Raw genomic sequence first — 16,380 nt, forward strand, 5'->3', positions numbered from 1 at the left:
ACTTATTAAACTCAGTTAACATTTTGTCTAAATGTGAGTTTGAAATCTCAATTAAGCTTTGTCCATAGGGAAAAATATAAGATAAAAGCATATTTTACATTTAATGACAACAACTAAATGTTACAAGAGGACACAAATAAAACCAATGTATTATTTACTGTTAAATTAATTAACTAAATTACCTGGTAAGAAGGAAAAATGTATAATAATGTTTTGGAAACGTGGTCACGTGACTAGAAACCGGAAGTAAGACTAGCCGTTGTGTTGCAAAGCTTCAAGCGCATCGCAGAATCCACTCAACCTATTTCGAAGAAAAAAGGCACAAACGCCTCGATAACTCTGTATTCATGTTGCTAATACGAACCGACTGACAACCGCATGGACTCTTTCTCATGGGTGAATAGTGTTGATTGCCTATCTGAGTGAAGTGGCCGGAATACAGCGAATTAGCAGATTAGCCGAGCTCAATCATGACAGTGGCGGTGTTTTTCGGCTGTACATTCATCGCTTTTGGCCCGGCCATCGCTTTGTTCCTCTTTACAATCGCCCGGGATCCGCTTCGTGTGATCTTTCTCATTGCAGGGTATGTATCAGGACAGATGTGTTACCTTTCTCTTTCGTGTGTGGTATTGAAGTCCCGTGATACAGCAGTTAATCTAGGCTGAGAACTGCTGTTTAAATTGGGTACTTAGGTTACATTTGGGTCTTTAAATATGATTAGATTTCATAACAGGGCAAACTTTATCACACGACTGTCAGTGAAACTGTAGAGAAGTTTTGAGATTGGAAGAATCAAATAAGCAAAGGAATGCTGAAACACCTTCAGTAGGATATCAAAGAGGAAGCAAGTGTCACGTAGGGGCGGATTATGACTAACAAATGCCCCGGGGCAAATTTTCATTTATTTTCACCAAAGGGGATTGATTTTTCTTTTTGTTACTACTGTAATATTGACGTTTACGCCATAGCTAAATTCTCAGATGTCTTTTAACATCTAGATAACAAAGGGATAGTTCACCCAAACATGAAAATTATCTCATCATTAACTCACCCTCATGTCATCCCAGATGAGTATGACTTTCATTCTTCTGCAGAACACAAATTTGTCCATGCAATACAAGTGAATGGTGACCAAAACTTTGAAGCTCCAAAAAGCACATAAAGGCAGCATAAATGGTTTAGTGCTCCAGTGGTTTAAAGCTCCAGTGGTTTAATCCATGTCTTCTGAAGCAATCCAAACAGGTTTTGGTGAGAACAGACCAAAATGTAACTCCTATTTCACTTTAAGTCTTGACATCAGCAGTCTCTTTGGCAATCATGATTTTAAGCTTGATAACACTTCCTTGCGCCATCTAGCACTCTGCACATGTGTCAAGCACTAGGAAGTGTAATCGAGCTTGAAATCATGATTGTGCCCAGAGACTATAATGGCAAGATGTACAGTGAAAATTTAGTTTTATTTTGGTCTGTTCTCCCGCACAACCAATTAGATCGCTTAAGAGTCTTATGAATTACTTTCATGCTGCCTTTAGAGCTTTTTGGAGCTTCAGAGTTATGGTCACCATTCACTTCCATTATATGGACCTACAAAGCTGAGATATTCTTCCAAAAATCGTCATTTGTGTTCTGCAGAAGAAAGTCATACACGTTTGGGATGGCGTTAGGGTGAGTAAATGATGAGAATGTTTTTTTTTTTGTTTGAACTTCACCTTTAAATGTGAAAAGTGATTGATATGGTGAGAATAAAGATGGACCTGATTTTAATTAACTTTTTCTCAAAATGAACCTTAGTGCATTTTAGGCTAGGTAATGAATTATGTGACAGTTTCCAGTAAACAAACATATAAACCAGTGTTTTTTGTGTCATTGACAAATACAGGTCCTTCTCAAAAAATTAGCATATTGTGATAAAGTTCATTATTTTCCATAATGTAATGATAAAAATTAAACTTTCATATATTTTAGATTCATTGCACACCAACTGAAATATTTCAGGTCTTTTATTGTTTTAATACTGATGATTTTGGCATACAGCTCATGAAAACCCAAAATTCCTATCTCAAAAAATTAGCATATCATGAAAAGGGTCTCTAAACGAGCTATTAACCTAATCATCTGAATCAACTAATTAACTCTAAACACCTGCAAAAGATTCCTGAGGCTTTTAAAAACTCCCAGCCTGTTTCATTACTCAAAACCGCAATCATGGGTAAGACTGCCGACCTGACTGCTGTCCAGAAGGCCATCATTGACACCCTCAAGCAAGAGGGTAAGACACAGAAAGAAATTTCTGAACAAATAGGCTGTTCCCAGAGTGCTGTATCAAGGCACCTCAGTGGGAAGTGTGTGGGAAGGAAAAAGTGTGGCAAAAACGCTGCACAACGAGAAGAGGTGACCGGACCCTGAGGAAGATTGTGGAGAAGGACCGATTCCAGACCTTGGGGACCTCGCGGAAGCAGTGGACTGAGTCTGGAGTAGAAACATCCAGAGCCACCATGCACAGGCACCAGAAACAGCGGCAGAAGCACCTGACCTGGGCTACAGAGAAGCAGCACTGGACTGTTGCTCAGTGGTCCAAAGTACTTTTTCGGATGAAAGCAAATTTTGCATGTCATTCGAAATCAAGGTGCCAGAGTCTGGAGGAAGACTGGGGAGAAGGAAATGCCAAAATGCCTGAAGTCCAGTGTCAAGTACCCACAGTCAGTGATGGTCTGGGGTGCCATGTCAGCTGCTGGTGTTGGTCCACTGTGTTTTATCAAGGGCAGGGTCAATGCAGCTAGCTATCAGGAGATTTTGGAGCACTTCATGCTTCCATCTGCTGAAAAGCTTTATGGAGATGAAGATTTCATTTTTCAGCACGAACTGGCACCTGCTCACAGTGCCAAAACCACTGGTAAATGGTTTACTGACCATGGTATTACTGTGCTCAATTGGCCTGCCAACTCTCCTGACCTGAACCCCATAGAGAATCTGTGGGATATTGTGAAGAGAAAGTTGAGAGACGCAAGACCCAACACTCTGGATGAGATTAAGGCCGCTATCGAAACATCCTGGGCCTCCATAACACCTCAGCAGTGCCACAGGCTGATTGCCTCCATGCCACGCCGCATTGAAGCAGTCATTTCTGCAAAAGGATTCCCGACCAAGTATTGAGTGCATAACTGAACATAATTATTTGAAGGTTGACTTTTTTTTTTGTATTAAAAACACTTCTTTTATTGGTCGGATGAAATATGCTAATTTTTTGAGATAGGAATTTTGGGTTTTCATGAGCTGTATGCCAAAATCATCAGTATTAAAACAATAAAAGACCTGAAATATTTCAGTTGGTGTGCAATGAATCTAAAATATATGAAAGTTTAATTTTTATCATTACATTATGGAAAATAATGAACTTTATCACAATATGCTAATTTTTTGAGAAGGACCTGTAATATTGTTTGTGATTTATTTATTTATTTTTTTTTTAAACTAGATTAATGTGGTTACATGTCAAGTTGATAGAAACGTAATCTTTGTGTGCATGTCAGATATATAAATGAACAAAAAAAGAAAAATATTCTGACTTGGAAAAATGTCAAGTGAAAGCTATTAAAATACTTTACTTGGACCTTAAATTTAGTAAAATTATTTTCCGGGTAAAAAAAAATCTACAAATAGTGTGAAATTTTGAATTACGAATATGGTTGGTCCATTTGATCTGAACAAAAAGTTCAAATATATATTTTTAAACTTAAGTCATGATTGTCTAAAATGGTACATATATTTATATATATATATATATATATATATGGACAAAAATCTTTCAGATATTATTGTATATTAAAATAACATTTTCAATTTTACAAACTACTTATACCAACCTTTTTTCTCAGCTGTTACGAGTTTAAAAATTTTTTTTTTTACTGTCTCTGGTAAATTAAACCTCTTAAACACTTAAGACTAAGCTCCAGAAACAATTATTAAAATCATAGTAGAGGTGTATTCAACACATTTTTTGAATGTAACAATAGATCCAGACCAAATAATAAAATAAAATAAATGAGCTTTATGTCATTTATCTATTTGCAATATGTAAAATATGTGTAACATGATTGGGTTTGTTCTAGGGCATTTTTCTGGCTGGTGTCTGTGCTGCTGTCCTCTCTTGTGTGGTTCATCACAGTTCAGATCAGCAACAAGAACAGTGCAACTCAGCAGAGAGGACTGCTTATTTTTGGAGTGGTGCTTTCTGTGTTGCTTCAAGAGGTTTTCAGATTTGGTTACTACAAGTTGCTTAAGTAAGAATGAACATTCTATAACTTAAAAGGCCAGAATTGTGCTTTTAACTTGATTGCGTTCACATTCATATTTTTAATGAAAGGTTTCTGCAGTGTCACACAGAAGGTTGTTTAATTCTGTTATTGCATCTCTCTCACAGGAAAGCAAATGATGGCCTATTGACACTCAGTCAAGAGGACACCATGCCCATCTCCATGCGGCAGCTAGCCTACGGTATACATCATGCTTTGTCTGGGTAATTAATGTGAACAACTAATGTTAGTTTGACTGTATATAAGGCCTCAATTTGTGACTTATTTGCAGTGTCTGGTCTGGGCTTTGGGTTTATGAGTGGAGCATTCTCTGTGGTCAACATACTGTCTGACTCTCTGGGCCCAGGAACTATTGGCATCCATGGCGACCCTCAACATTATTTTATATCCTCAGGTAATTAGATGGAAATTTCTGTTTAAACCCAGATGATCAAATTCAGTTTGGCTCCAAAGTTTTACATTTTGCTCTGTATCTCCACAGCATTTATGACACTGGCCATTATTTTGCTGCACATGTTTTGGGGTGTTGTTTTCTTTGAGGCATGTGAGAAACAGAGATGGTGGGCTCTTGGAGCAGTGGTCATCAGTCATCTACTAGTATCATGCCTGGTAAGCAAAAACATTATGCAGTTATGTTTTACTCAAAAGTGTAGAGACAGACTATCATTAGACACTAGAATCTGACTAACACTGTGATCATGCACTCAATACACTGCATTCAGCTTTACACTTATTGATTCAGTTGACTGCAAGCACTTATTTCCTTTGATCTGATGGCTCTTTTTATTGTATGTTTTAGACATTTGTGAACCCAAATTATCAGGGGAGTCTGATTCCAACCTACATCATACTGTCTGTCATGGCAGTCTGGGCATACTTGTGTGCTGGAGGATCTTTGAGGAACCTCAAACTCTGTCTCACCTGTAACGATAGAGACTTCCTGCTGGCCAATCACAGGCCTAGATAACCCATCAGCTCCAAAAACAGGCTCACAGAGCCAATGGTTCAACATGGCCAGCAGTCCTGGACTCTTTATCTGGCTTATTGCCTGGGAAGTTTGCATAAGAATTGTTGCCCAATAGCAGAAGTTTTTACATCTGCAGATCTGGCACTTTCTGTAATTACCTCCTCTTATATTTTTTGTTCTGTGTGTGAGATGCGGAAAGCATCCAAGTGTGTGAGTTTTATATGGAAGGATTCTGTAAACATGTCAAGAGCTGCATTCTTGTGATTCTCACTACTGTAGCAGGGTTTGAAAGAGGCCTTATATAGGGCTCACTTTGAAATGTTTTTTTTTTTTTCCTCTTGTGCCTCCAGTCATGTTTTCTTTATTACGTTTTAATTGTCAAATGAGACTCAAAATGAATTTTTCTGTCCTCTCATCAGTCTTACAATGCATTATTCAGCTTTAATTCTCAAACCCTGGAGTGCAGCATTGTATATTATCCAGTCAATGTGTTTGTAATTTTGTCTCCTTTTTTGCACACCTCTTCCTAGGGCAGCAGTCTTATTTTGCCATATATTTTTAACCACTTGGGTGAAGTTGAAACTAATTTGTACAGGAACCTCTTAATGATATTAATTACATAGGTGGGTCAGTGGTATCTCTTCAGATGTCACTTTCATTGGACTGTCATATGCTATTAGTTACCATTGGCTGTAAACTTTATGAAATTTCCATTTTTATTAAAGTAGATTGAGATCAAATCCTCATAGTCTTTCTTGCATGAACACATGCATTCCTGTTCTGTATATAGAGGAGGAACTTATGGTTTATTTTCCTTTCTCCACAGGAACTGTTTGTGAAGCAGCAAGAAAATCATTCCTTGTGTGCATTAAATCATGAAGAATTAACCCTTTCCCACAAGGCTTATTTTCCAAAAATAGGTTCAACTTGGGTGCTTAACAAAAATTTGTAATATCTAAAATATATAAATATACACAAGCTAAAATCAGCATGTAAATGTAAAAACATCTAAAGGTGACTCAGTCACTCATTGACCCCCACCCCAGAACTTTATATTTGTTATATATTATTTAGCAGGAAGTTTGAGTGAATCATTTATTGCATGTCTGCCATAAGAAACCTGGTGTCTGCAGTTGAAAAAATTAAAATAAATACAGATACTCATGTAAAACAATTTCTCAGTGAAGCATTATACACAATGTACAAAATAGTTTTTTTTATCATTATTCTATAATGTTTTTTTTTTTTAATTAAACAATCTTTCATGCAGAATATCCTGAAAAAAAATGCAGAGCCAAAGATGAATAGTGGAGAAAGACTGAGCTTCAGAGAATACAGAAGGAATATACATCAAGCACGTGTGTGTGTGCAGATCGTGTAGCACACCCAAGTTTATCTTAACTGCTATCAAACAAAAAGTGAAAATAAAAACTGGATTAAGATGTATATTAATCATAAAAGCCTGTAATGAATCATAAACAGTCCAACACAGCGCATACACTTTGTGTGTTTACATGTGCATGTGGGAGGGAAGGGTCAGTAATCTGTATCTGACCCCTCTGCATTGTCCACATTGCGAGACAGCATATAGTTGTCCATATCAATAGAACGGCAGTTATAAATAGCATAACGCAGCCGCTCTGCCATTACCAATTGATTAGAGTAAGGTGGGAGGCGGAGCTGGAAGAAGCACGTCTGAGAGGTGGGAAGACTGTCATATGGCTGTGAGAGACAAGCAGGTGACACATTAGTACATAAACACAAGAATACATGTCCATATTTACAAATACCCACACACACGCTTGCTTACCCGGTCCACCTTCATGATCTGGAACCGTTGAGAAATGTCTGCAGTGTTGGCCGGCAGACGAGAGCGTCCAGAGACGAAGCGCATGAAGAGCACTCTCTCCTCATTGGAGAACTCCTCTAGCGTTTGCCAGAACCACTGCACCAGCTGCTGCTGCTCGTCCACCTCCCTGTAACGAACCACTTTCTTTAAAACCTCCACGCTGATCTCCGGCAGCCCGCACACCATCTGCTCCAGCTGTCGAGCTGTTAATAAGGAGAGCAACGGAACAGATACGATCCAGGACATGCCCTCTCGCACTGCCGCCACCTAACATGCACATTCGGAGGACATCATAATGGAAGAAATGTGTCACAAATGGATCAGATGACAAGTAGTTACAATAGTAGGTGTGGGAAAAGTGGGGGTGAGGATACACTCACACAAGAAACAAATTGTGAAACTACTGGCTCAAACAAACCTGCCGATCCATTTCATGGAGGCGATACTCAATGGCACGCTCTACATACTCCCTCCTATTGGAAAAGGTCAGCGGTATGCTGTTTCCTCCTGGGATGATGGGAACCATTTTTCCATCAGCACTTTGACCGACAAATGAATCCAGAGGAATCATCTATTAAAAAAGAATGTCTTTGTCCAATGAACATAGTAAAACAAACCGACCAATTGGGAAAAATTTCCATAAACACTTTAAACTGCCTATGTCCACTGCATCTCGGGGACACTAGATAGTAGACTAAATTTATTTGATTGAAAAAAAAAAAAAAAAAAAAATGCTGATTAAGTCTATTCTCTAGAATAGAAATCCAAAATTGTAATCAATCAATCTGACTGTGAAATTATATTGGCTTGACGAAGCCAACATACTGTTACTCTACAAACTTTGTTTAGGCTTTTTTTTTTTTTTTTTCAAAATTCCTAAACCAAAACCTCTAACACTAACACCACCTAGAGCTTTCAAGTTTCATCCACCAAAACTTGGCAGAGACCTTCAGACTGTTCTGGAATAGTGTGCTACATCCTTTCTAACTGAGTGGACTTGCGGTTTTCAAACAAAAAGACAATAACAAAAATAAATAAAACACACATATACTAACAATGACAAAATGTTTTAATGTGCAAACATAAAGCTTGATATTTCAAACACTAACTGTCAAAAATTTGAATGTAAACAAACCCACAAAAGTTAACGTTAAACTCAAATCGACAGCATTTGTGACTATATTGATTACCACAAAAACTTATTTAGACTTGTCTGTCCTTTTCTAAAAAAACAAAGTTACACAGTGGACACTTACAATGGATGTGAATGGGGCCAATTTTTGGAGGGTTTAAAAGGTGGAAATGTGAAGCTTATAATTTTATAAAAGCACTTGCATTCATTCTTCTGTTAAAACTCGGGTATTATTTGAGCTGTAAAGTGGTTTAAATCATAATTTTTTACAATTGTTTTAGGTTTTGTTGACATTACATCATCATGGCAACAATGTTGAAAAATTGTCTATGACTTTACACAGAAAAGGTTTGTAAGTGATTTTATCAGACTAAAATGGTGTTAACACACATATTGTTTTACATCTTGTGGTTATACTTTTGAAACAGTGAGTATTTTAACATTTATGGATTGGCCCCATTCACTGCCATTGGAAGTGTCTCACTGTAACCCAGATTTTAGAATTTTCTTTTTTAAGAAAAGGGGGAGGAGGGGCAAGAAAAATTAATTTTTGAAGTAATAAATATTATGCCACAAATGCTGTCGATTGATCTGAATTTATATTGAATCCAGATTATTCCTTTAATCTCTCTCTCTCTCTCTCTCTCTCTCTCTATATATATATACACACACACACATACATACAGTATAGCTGTGTCTCGTTTCGAAGGCTGTGTGCTAGGTGGGACACATCCTTTGAAGGCTGAAGTATACTTTTAAAGAAGTCTTCGTAGTACAAACTGAAACAAAGTAACATGGTTGCTATGACAACATGGCACTCTTTAACAAGCGCCAGCGCTTTGAGTGGGAAGGGAACAAAGTCCCTCTGAAAGGGAATGTATGAGGTACATTTTAGGAGAGTTATAATGATGTAAAGAGAAAAGAAAATAGATTTTACAGGAGCACTTTTAGTCTAATACTTATTTTAATGATATATTAATATAATTATACATATTATATACTCTGCACCCATCTACTGAGGTACTTCAACTTGACATTTAACATTCCTTGCGTTTGAAGATCATATTTACAGGCAAACTGGCATCATCCTTTTTTATACATTTCTAATGAAGCACAGAATTGTGGGTTGTGAGTGCCCATGAAGGATAAACCTCATGCATCCTCCGAATTCCCGAGAAAGAAGGTCACATTCGAAGTGTCCTACTCGCTTTTTCTGAAACGAGACAGCCTCGATTATGTATGCTGCTGCCATTGGTGTATGAATGTGTGTGTGTGAATGGGTGATTGGGACACAGTGTAAAGCGCTTTGGTAACCTCTGAGGTTAGAAAAAAGCGCTATATAAGTGCAGACCATTTACCATTTACCATGTATGCGGCTGACAAATGCGAACTCTGGAGGACGCAGCCTTCCAAACGAGACAGCCTATTTCTGTCTATCTGTTTATCTGACTATCTGTGACAGACTGACTATCTATCTAGCTAGCTGGCTGTTTGTCTTACTGTAATGTCTGTATAATCATCAACCTTAAAACTAGTTAAAAAATTCAGACAAGCCTTTGTCAAGCCAAAATCTAAGTATATCTTGACAAACCTATCTAGTTAATTATGGTGTCCTATTAGAGTAAAACATCCATTTAGATACTTTGATTAACTTTTGTTCAACACAGTGTATTGTGAGTATTTTGTGGGTGTCTTTCTGCACCTCATGGAAGTTCTGCTCAGTGATGCCACTGTCCTCCAGGTGCAGGATGCTGTTGAGGGTCTGCACATAGAGCAGGTCCACTTCCTCCAGGTCCTCAAGGATTAGAGGAATACAGCACAGCTGCTTCCACACCACTGAAGCCAGGTGCAAATCTAGAGGCTTCTTAGTGCGGATGGCCACTCCCATCAGAATACCCAAAAACTTAAACTGCAGCAAGTGCTCTTCCAGACAGGCTGAGGGGTTCAGTAAGAACCTGAGGACCCACATACAGATCATACAGATCATATCCAATTGTTTGAAGACATTGGTTTGTGTGGAATAAAATATACTTATTCAAAGTTTCCATGCTTTCTAAATGCTTGTGTTTACTGGATACCTATTTAAAAAACTTTTTTTGATTCAAAACTGTTTGGTGATGAATTGTGATTTGAGAACAATTTGAAACACATATTTATGTATGATTTTTTTTGGTTAAAAATTAACAAACTGATATTATTAATTGAGTACATAAACAGTCTGTTTTCAAAACAATGTCCTTCCCTTACCCCGATTCACATACGTAAGCGTACAAAAATTATTTTTAGTTTGAGCAGTCGGGTTGGATTTGGTGCAAAATTGCTGGATTATGTCATTCATCCTTGCATGTCCGTAAACACACTTTCAGTTCAATCCGTCAGTCACACAGTTCAGGACAGCATCGCAGCAGCCTGGATGGATGTTTATCTGTTTCCCAATGTTGTTAACCTGCTATAATGCTTGAATATGTTTTCTGGTTGGGTTGTTGAAGCTAATATTGGTTGTCATGCTTGTATGTATTGAACATTACTCACGTGTTAACTTTTTCCCCCCAGCGTGAGTTCTTTAATGTGCACTGTAATAAAACAAATCTTACCTAACATTTCACAGCAAATGCACTGGAGGACAGATTATATCACAGTGGGTGCACTGAAGGTCAGGTTATATAATATCAAGCATTTAATGTGGTTTTTAGATGTTTATATTGATTGATTATGATAGATAAGAAGCAATCGTGAATGCGCTTGCTGGTTATTAGCGCTGCCATTTTGTTTACAGACAATGCAACATGGGATTTTGAGTTTGTAACAGAAGCATAGAAGGTTCTAAAAAAAACATGTCCTTCCCCTTTTCCCAGCACCGGAAGTGGTTAGAATTAGAGACAGATGGAATGGGAGAAAGCTAGGATGGATTGACTAGTTATATATTCTTTGTTTTATGTCAGAAAACATGGCCGTATTGCTGCATCAATACAGTGTGGTCCAACTGTAACGGCTTTAAAGTTTTATTTAGTGATTGTTTGAATGTTAGTAACATAAAAAAAAAAAAAAGATAATGTGATGTTGAAAAGGCTATTTGAGCAGCTGGTTCATTTTGACAACCGCTTCAGTCCCTCTTTTGCAGCACAAATGCAGTTTCTGACACAGACTTCTTGTTACTGTTATACTGCATATTTAAGCATATCATTTCTGTTACATAAACTTTATTAAAACTTTATTGTTTAGTAAAGTAGAATTTAACCCCATCATTATTGAATACTTGTTTTATTATGTTATGAACACATCTGCCACTTCTGGTTGAAAGGGAACGCTGGCGCGTTTGGCTGCCGCTCCTCTCTTCCATTTTTCGTTGTTTTTTAAATGTTTATCGATTTATTTTGAGTGGTTGTGGGATTTTGGATCTTTGATGTCCCCTCTTGTTACTTACTATATTGCAATGTGGAATCACGTTTTATCCTTTGGACTATTTTTTATATCTTTGAGTGTTATCTGCGGGAATCAAACCTCCTGTCGCCATGCCTAGGACTTACACTACCCCATGGTTGCTGTTGGCATGGATTCCCTCTCCATGGCTTTAAATGTACACCGTTTGAAAATTGCTGAACCTAAATAGGGACTATTATTTGGCGAATGACGCCTATGAACTTTGCTGAAATGTTGGAATACTGCGACCTAAGCGCTATATACACATCGCTCTTCAAGGCGCAGTTCTATACACTCATCATCTGATGCCATCCTTGTTCCTAAATTTCAGCATGAAGCTCATAGACTGCTGTGAACTGGTGTTGATTTTAACAACCTGTCTGCATTTAAACATGCTGAGTTTTCTCCGTTATCCTCGGTGACCTCGCTTCTGGTGAAATCTGTGCTTTTTAATGCACACTTTGTGACCAACAAGGCTGTGATTTCATTGGATATTATCACAGAAGAAAAACTTGACCTTGTGTGCTTATCTGAATCTGGGCACAAACAGTCTGATGGACTTTTGTTTAATGAACAGACTCCAAGTTGACATAAAAGGACTTTTTGTCCTTACTGGAGTGTTTTGATATGAACCAGCTTGTGTACTGTGCTACACATAATAAAGGTCACACATTAGACCTTGTGATTACAAATGGATCATTTGTCTCTCAATTTTTCACCACTGATTTAGGGCTGTCTGACCATTTGGCTATATTTTTATTATGGAACTCCCACACTTTAACAGTTCCTCTTCTCGCTCTGTAAATGATCTCAAATGGAAATCCATTGATCTCTCCGATTTCACTGACTTTACTGACTCTTCTTTAAGTTGTTTTTCCTTCATCTGACCCTCGAGGACAAAATGTCTATGTTAAATAAGGCAAAATTGTATCTGCCAGTTCACGTTATTTTTCTCAGATAATTGTCAATAATCAAAGAAATCACAGACAACTCTTTCATACCATTAACAAATTGCTCACATGTAACAGTTCCTCTAATTGTGCCTACTTCAACTCACCTTTATAATAGATTTCTTGACGTAAATTCATTAATAATTCTACGGTCTCATCTGCTTCTCCTCTTAGTATTTCTTATTTATCTGGTACCGCTTTCTCAAATTTCTCCTCACTTGACCTGGTTTCTCTTGGTAATGAGGTATCACAACTGAAAGCAGCCACTTCCATAGTTGATTGTATTCCAACTTGTTTGTTTAAATCATGTTGTTTCACATCTTTGTGTCCTGTTGTCTTGAGTATAATAAATGACTCCCTGTGCACTGGTGTTCTGCCTGCAGCATTTAAAACAGCTGCTGTAACCCCTGTACCTAAAAAGACTTGGACTTGGACAATCTTAACAACTTTCGTCCCATTTCTAATCTTCCCTTCCTTGCAAAAATTCTAGAATTAATTGTGGCTTCTCAATTATACTCATCTCAATGTAAACAATCTTTTTGTGCCCCTTTAATCTGGCTTGCGAAAACTCCACAGCACTGAAATGGCACTAGTTAAGGGCACAAATGACTTGTTAATAGCTTCGGACTCTGACTATCTTTCAATTCTAATCCTTCTTGATCTCAGTGCCACTTTTGACACTGTAGATCATTCTCTTTTACTCACTCATCTTGAAAAAGTCTTTTATGTTACTGATACTGCATTAAACTGGTTCAAATCTTATCTCTCAGATCATCGTTTCCTTGGGTGGATGTAGATCCAAAGTTTGTTGGGTTAAATGTGGTGTTCCTCAGGGATTGATTTTGGGCCCCTTACTTTTTTAGCATTAACAAGTTTCCCCTTGGTCAGCTCTAAAGATCTCTTGGTCTTAATTATAATTTTTAAGCAGATGAACCCCAGATTTACAACCATTCAAAACCTGGTGATTGTGTGGCAGTCGCCTTTTTTACACAATGTATTACCGAGATTAAAAAAATGTATGTCTCTAAATGTTCTTTGTCTCAACAGTGACAATACTGAGGTTATGCTCATTGTTCACCCCACCAGCTTCATAAAGCTGGTTCTTTAGACTTAAATATGGATGCCCTGCTCTGGAGTTTCAAACAAAATTGAAAAATTTGGGGGTGATATTCGATGCAAATTTAACATTTGATCCTCATGTCAAGAAAACTGTTAAAACATCATTCTTCCATGTCAGAGACATTGAAAGACTGCACCCCATCTTATCTTTCTCGGTGGCTGAAAAACTGATCAATACTTTTGTATTTTCTTGTATTGATTATTGCAATGCTTTACTTGTTGGGGTCTCTAAATCTACCTTTAATAAGTTGCAGTATGTGCAAAACTCTGCTGCTAGAATCTTGACTAGGACCAGGACAAGTGATCACATCACTTCTATCTTGGAGTCCTTGCACTGGCTCCCTGTCAAGTTTCGTGTAGACTAATTCTCATGCTTACCTACAAGGCTTTACATGGTTTGGCCACCTCGATACTTGTCTGCACTTTTAAACCCCTACACTCCAATGCGTGATCACCGCTCCTCCTAATCTGATTTTTTAACTGTTCCTCCTACTTGTCTAAATTCTAAATATTAAGTCCTCCATTGAACTCATCTAAGTCATACACAAGTTTCATCTCTTAAATTGATAAGTGTAGTACAATACAGTATAGAAAACAATTGAGTTATCATATTAAAATATACTGGTAAAAGATGTTGATTGAGACCCATGTTCTCTATGTAAAAGCACTTTGTGTAGTGTCAGAAAAGAATTATGTAAAATAAATGTATTCGACATATGTAAATAAGAGTGTTTGTATCTTCATCAAAGCAAGTAATACTTTAGTTTTCAAAAGTTTAATTGTATAACATGATATCAACATGAAAATAGCACGTCATGACTCCGGGTCTGAATATCTCCCAATGTACTGCTGGTAAAATCAAATTATGAGATTCATCTGCTAGAAGAGCAGTGCCGAAACACAACTGACATAACGTGTTCTTCCACAAATTGCTTGTAATTTTTACTTTTAACCACAGATGTCGCTAGAGAGCACAAAGTTACGTAGTACAGCTTTAAATAAAAATAACGATTAACTGACAAATCAGACATCACTATGGCTTGCGAGCAAGTTTTACTCTGCACTAGGGCTGAGTATTGATACATATTTCCTGATTGGATTTGATCCCGATTCACAAGCTATTGATTCGATTCAGATTTCGATATCGATTCATATGGGGGGCCCTATTTTAAGCGTGCAAGCGCTAAGTGCAGCGCAATACCTTAACACATAAGCCCAAAGTAGTGTAGTGGTCTAAGCACATTACTGGTAATCTGGTAATCAGAAGGATGCTGATTCGAGCCCCACAGCCACCACCATTGTGTCCTTAATCAAGGCACTTAACTCCAAGTTGCTCCAGGGGGATTGTCCCTGTAATAAGGGCTCTGTAAGTCGCTTTGGATAAAAGCATCTGCCAAATGCATAAATGTAAATGTAAATTTTTTGATTCAACAAACATTTCAACAGTGATTGTCAAGGACATTATTTGATGTTCTGTACTTTCCTGTGCTGGTGAAATCTCCAAACTGCAAATGCAGGAATTTTGACTTTTCGCTAATACAATACACACAATACAATACACCCAGTTTGCGCACCTACACTCACAATAGTGCAAACACTCCCATCCATGCCCATTTGTGCTTTGCACTGGCACGAAAATTGTGCTTAGAATTAGTGCTCACACGAAAATTGGAAAAGTTGTTGCGTGCGGTCGTAGCGCATTGCGCACTCATGAGCCTGGAATATCTATTATATAATGTCCCTTTTGCTTAAATAGGAAAGAAATTGTCTTCCAGCTAATGTTGTCAATTACAATTGACAATTAAAAAAAACTTATATTTCCAGGTTTTCCATGACAGTGTGAACCCTGTTGTATATAAACACCAATATATAGCAATAAAAAGAGCAGACAAGCTTCATCAAGCTCTCACCTGTCTCTGTTGTAGCCCACCTCTGCAGCAGCATTGGGAGAAGGGATAAGAAGATCCACCACTCCTGTCTCCAGCTCCTACAGACAGTGACATGTCTCAATCAGACACTTCAGTTCAAGAACATTTCTCTCAAATACCCTCCTCATTCTCCATGAGTTCCATGACTAGCATGTAATTTTGCACTGAGAACGGATTAAATGCATCGCTGTTAGGATTATCCTACCTGGCACATCTCTGTGATTGTGTCATCAAACACCCCTCCTGCATCGTCTGCTCCCTCTCCGACAAGCTTGACTTTCCAGGCTCGCGATGGCAGCCTCAAGTCAGATGCATTCAATTTTACAACCTGCCTGGCGATCTGCACAAAGATGGGCTTACACTTTCTCCCTCTAGATGAAAAGGAGGTAAATCAAGGATTACCAACACTGAAGGTGTTCTTATAGTATATGCTACCTGTAATGTTATAAAAAAAATAACATTCTGGTTCTATTTAATGACTGACCGTGTGGAGATTCTTTTGACTGTGATCTGTGGGCCGTAGTTCTTCCCTTGCACCATAGTTTTACCGATGGAGCGCACCATGGGCAGTGTGTAAACTCTAGGGGCCAGCAGGGGCCTCAGCTGACCTTGGACTATACCCCACGTTCCAGCATTATACCGCGAAGTGCAGCTCTGAAACAGAAGATACATCATAATTGTACTATACATTTTTTTTTTTCA

The 16,380-nt window shown here is 37.9% G+C and overlaps 2 protein-coding genes across 7 annotated transcripts in view; one reads left to right on the plus strand and one right to left on the minus strand.

Annotated features, from left to right (window-relative positions):
• The first annotated feature begins 248 nt into the window (after window positions 1–248).
• On the plus strand, window positions 249–6,020 carry LOC127656257 (gamma-secretase subunit Aph-1b-like). The gene is made up of 6 exons (XM_052144488.1): window positions 249–583; window positions 4,110–4,280; window positions 4,421–4,494; window positions 4,585–4,707; window positions 4,795–4,922; window positions 5,113–6,020. Exons 1-6 carry the CDS (start codon window positions 471–473, stop codon window positions 5,278–5,280), a joined length of 777 nt encoding a protein of 258 aa, XP_052000448.1. The 5' UTR covers window positions 249–470; the 3' UTR covers window positions 5,281–6,020.
• Window positions 6,021–6,361: 341 nt separating this feature from the next.
• Window positions 6,362–16,380, minus strand: part of LOC127656224 (probable E3 ubiquitin-protein ligase HERC1) — a 78,366-nt gene continuing 68,347 nt past the window's right edge. For all 6 annotated transcript variants that reach the window (XM_052144474.1, XM_052144467.1, XM_052144450.1 and 3 more), the window contains exons 72-78: window positions 16,163–16,332; window positions 15,884–16,049; window positions 15,661–15,737; window positions 9,964–10,216; window positions 7,548–7,700; window positions 7,091–7,396; window positions 6,362–7,002 (exon numbers count right to left, since the gene is read on the minus strand). In XM_052144474.1, coding sequence (XP_052000434.1) covers window positions 6,817–7,002; window positions 7,091–7,396; window positions 7,548–7,700; window positions 9,964–10,216; window positions 15,661–15,737; window positions 15,884–16,049; window positions 16,163–16,332 — 1,311 coding nt within the window. In that variant the 3' untranslated portion in view covers window positions 6,362–6,816. The remainder of the gene's footprint in view (window positions 7,003–7,090; window positions 7,397–7,547; window positions 7,701–9,963; window positions 10,217–15,660; window positions 15,738–15,883; window positions 16,050–16,162; window positions 16,333–16,380) is intronic.

The sequence above is a fragment of the Xyrauchen texanus genome, chromosome 2 (genome assembly GCF_025860055.1).
Source record: "Xyrauchen texanus isolate HMW12.3.18 chromosome 2, RBS_HiC_50CHRs, whole genome shotgun sequence".
Taxonomy (NCBI): Eukaryota; Metazoa; Chordata; class Actinopteri; order Cypriniformes; family Catostomidae; genus Xyrauchen; species Xyrauchen texanus.

Bases quoted from the DNA above. Each gene is read 5' to 3' on its own strand.
- LOC127656257 (XM_052144488.1), top strand. From the start codon at position 471: ATGACAGTGGCGGTGTTTTTCGGCTGTACATTCATCGCTTTTGGCCCG. The intron at 4,495-4,584 runs GTATACATCATG...ACTTATTTGCAG, and splicing joins CATGCGGCAGCTAGCCTACG to TGTCTGGTCTGGGCTTTGGG. The intron at 4,708-4,794 runs GTAATTAGATGG...GTATCTCCACAG, and splicing joins ACATTATTTTATATCCTCAG to CATTTATGACACTGGCCATT.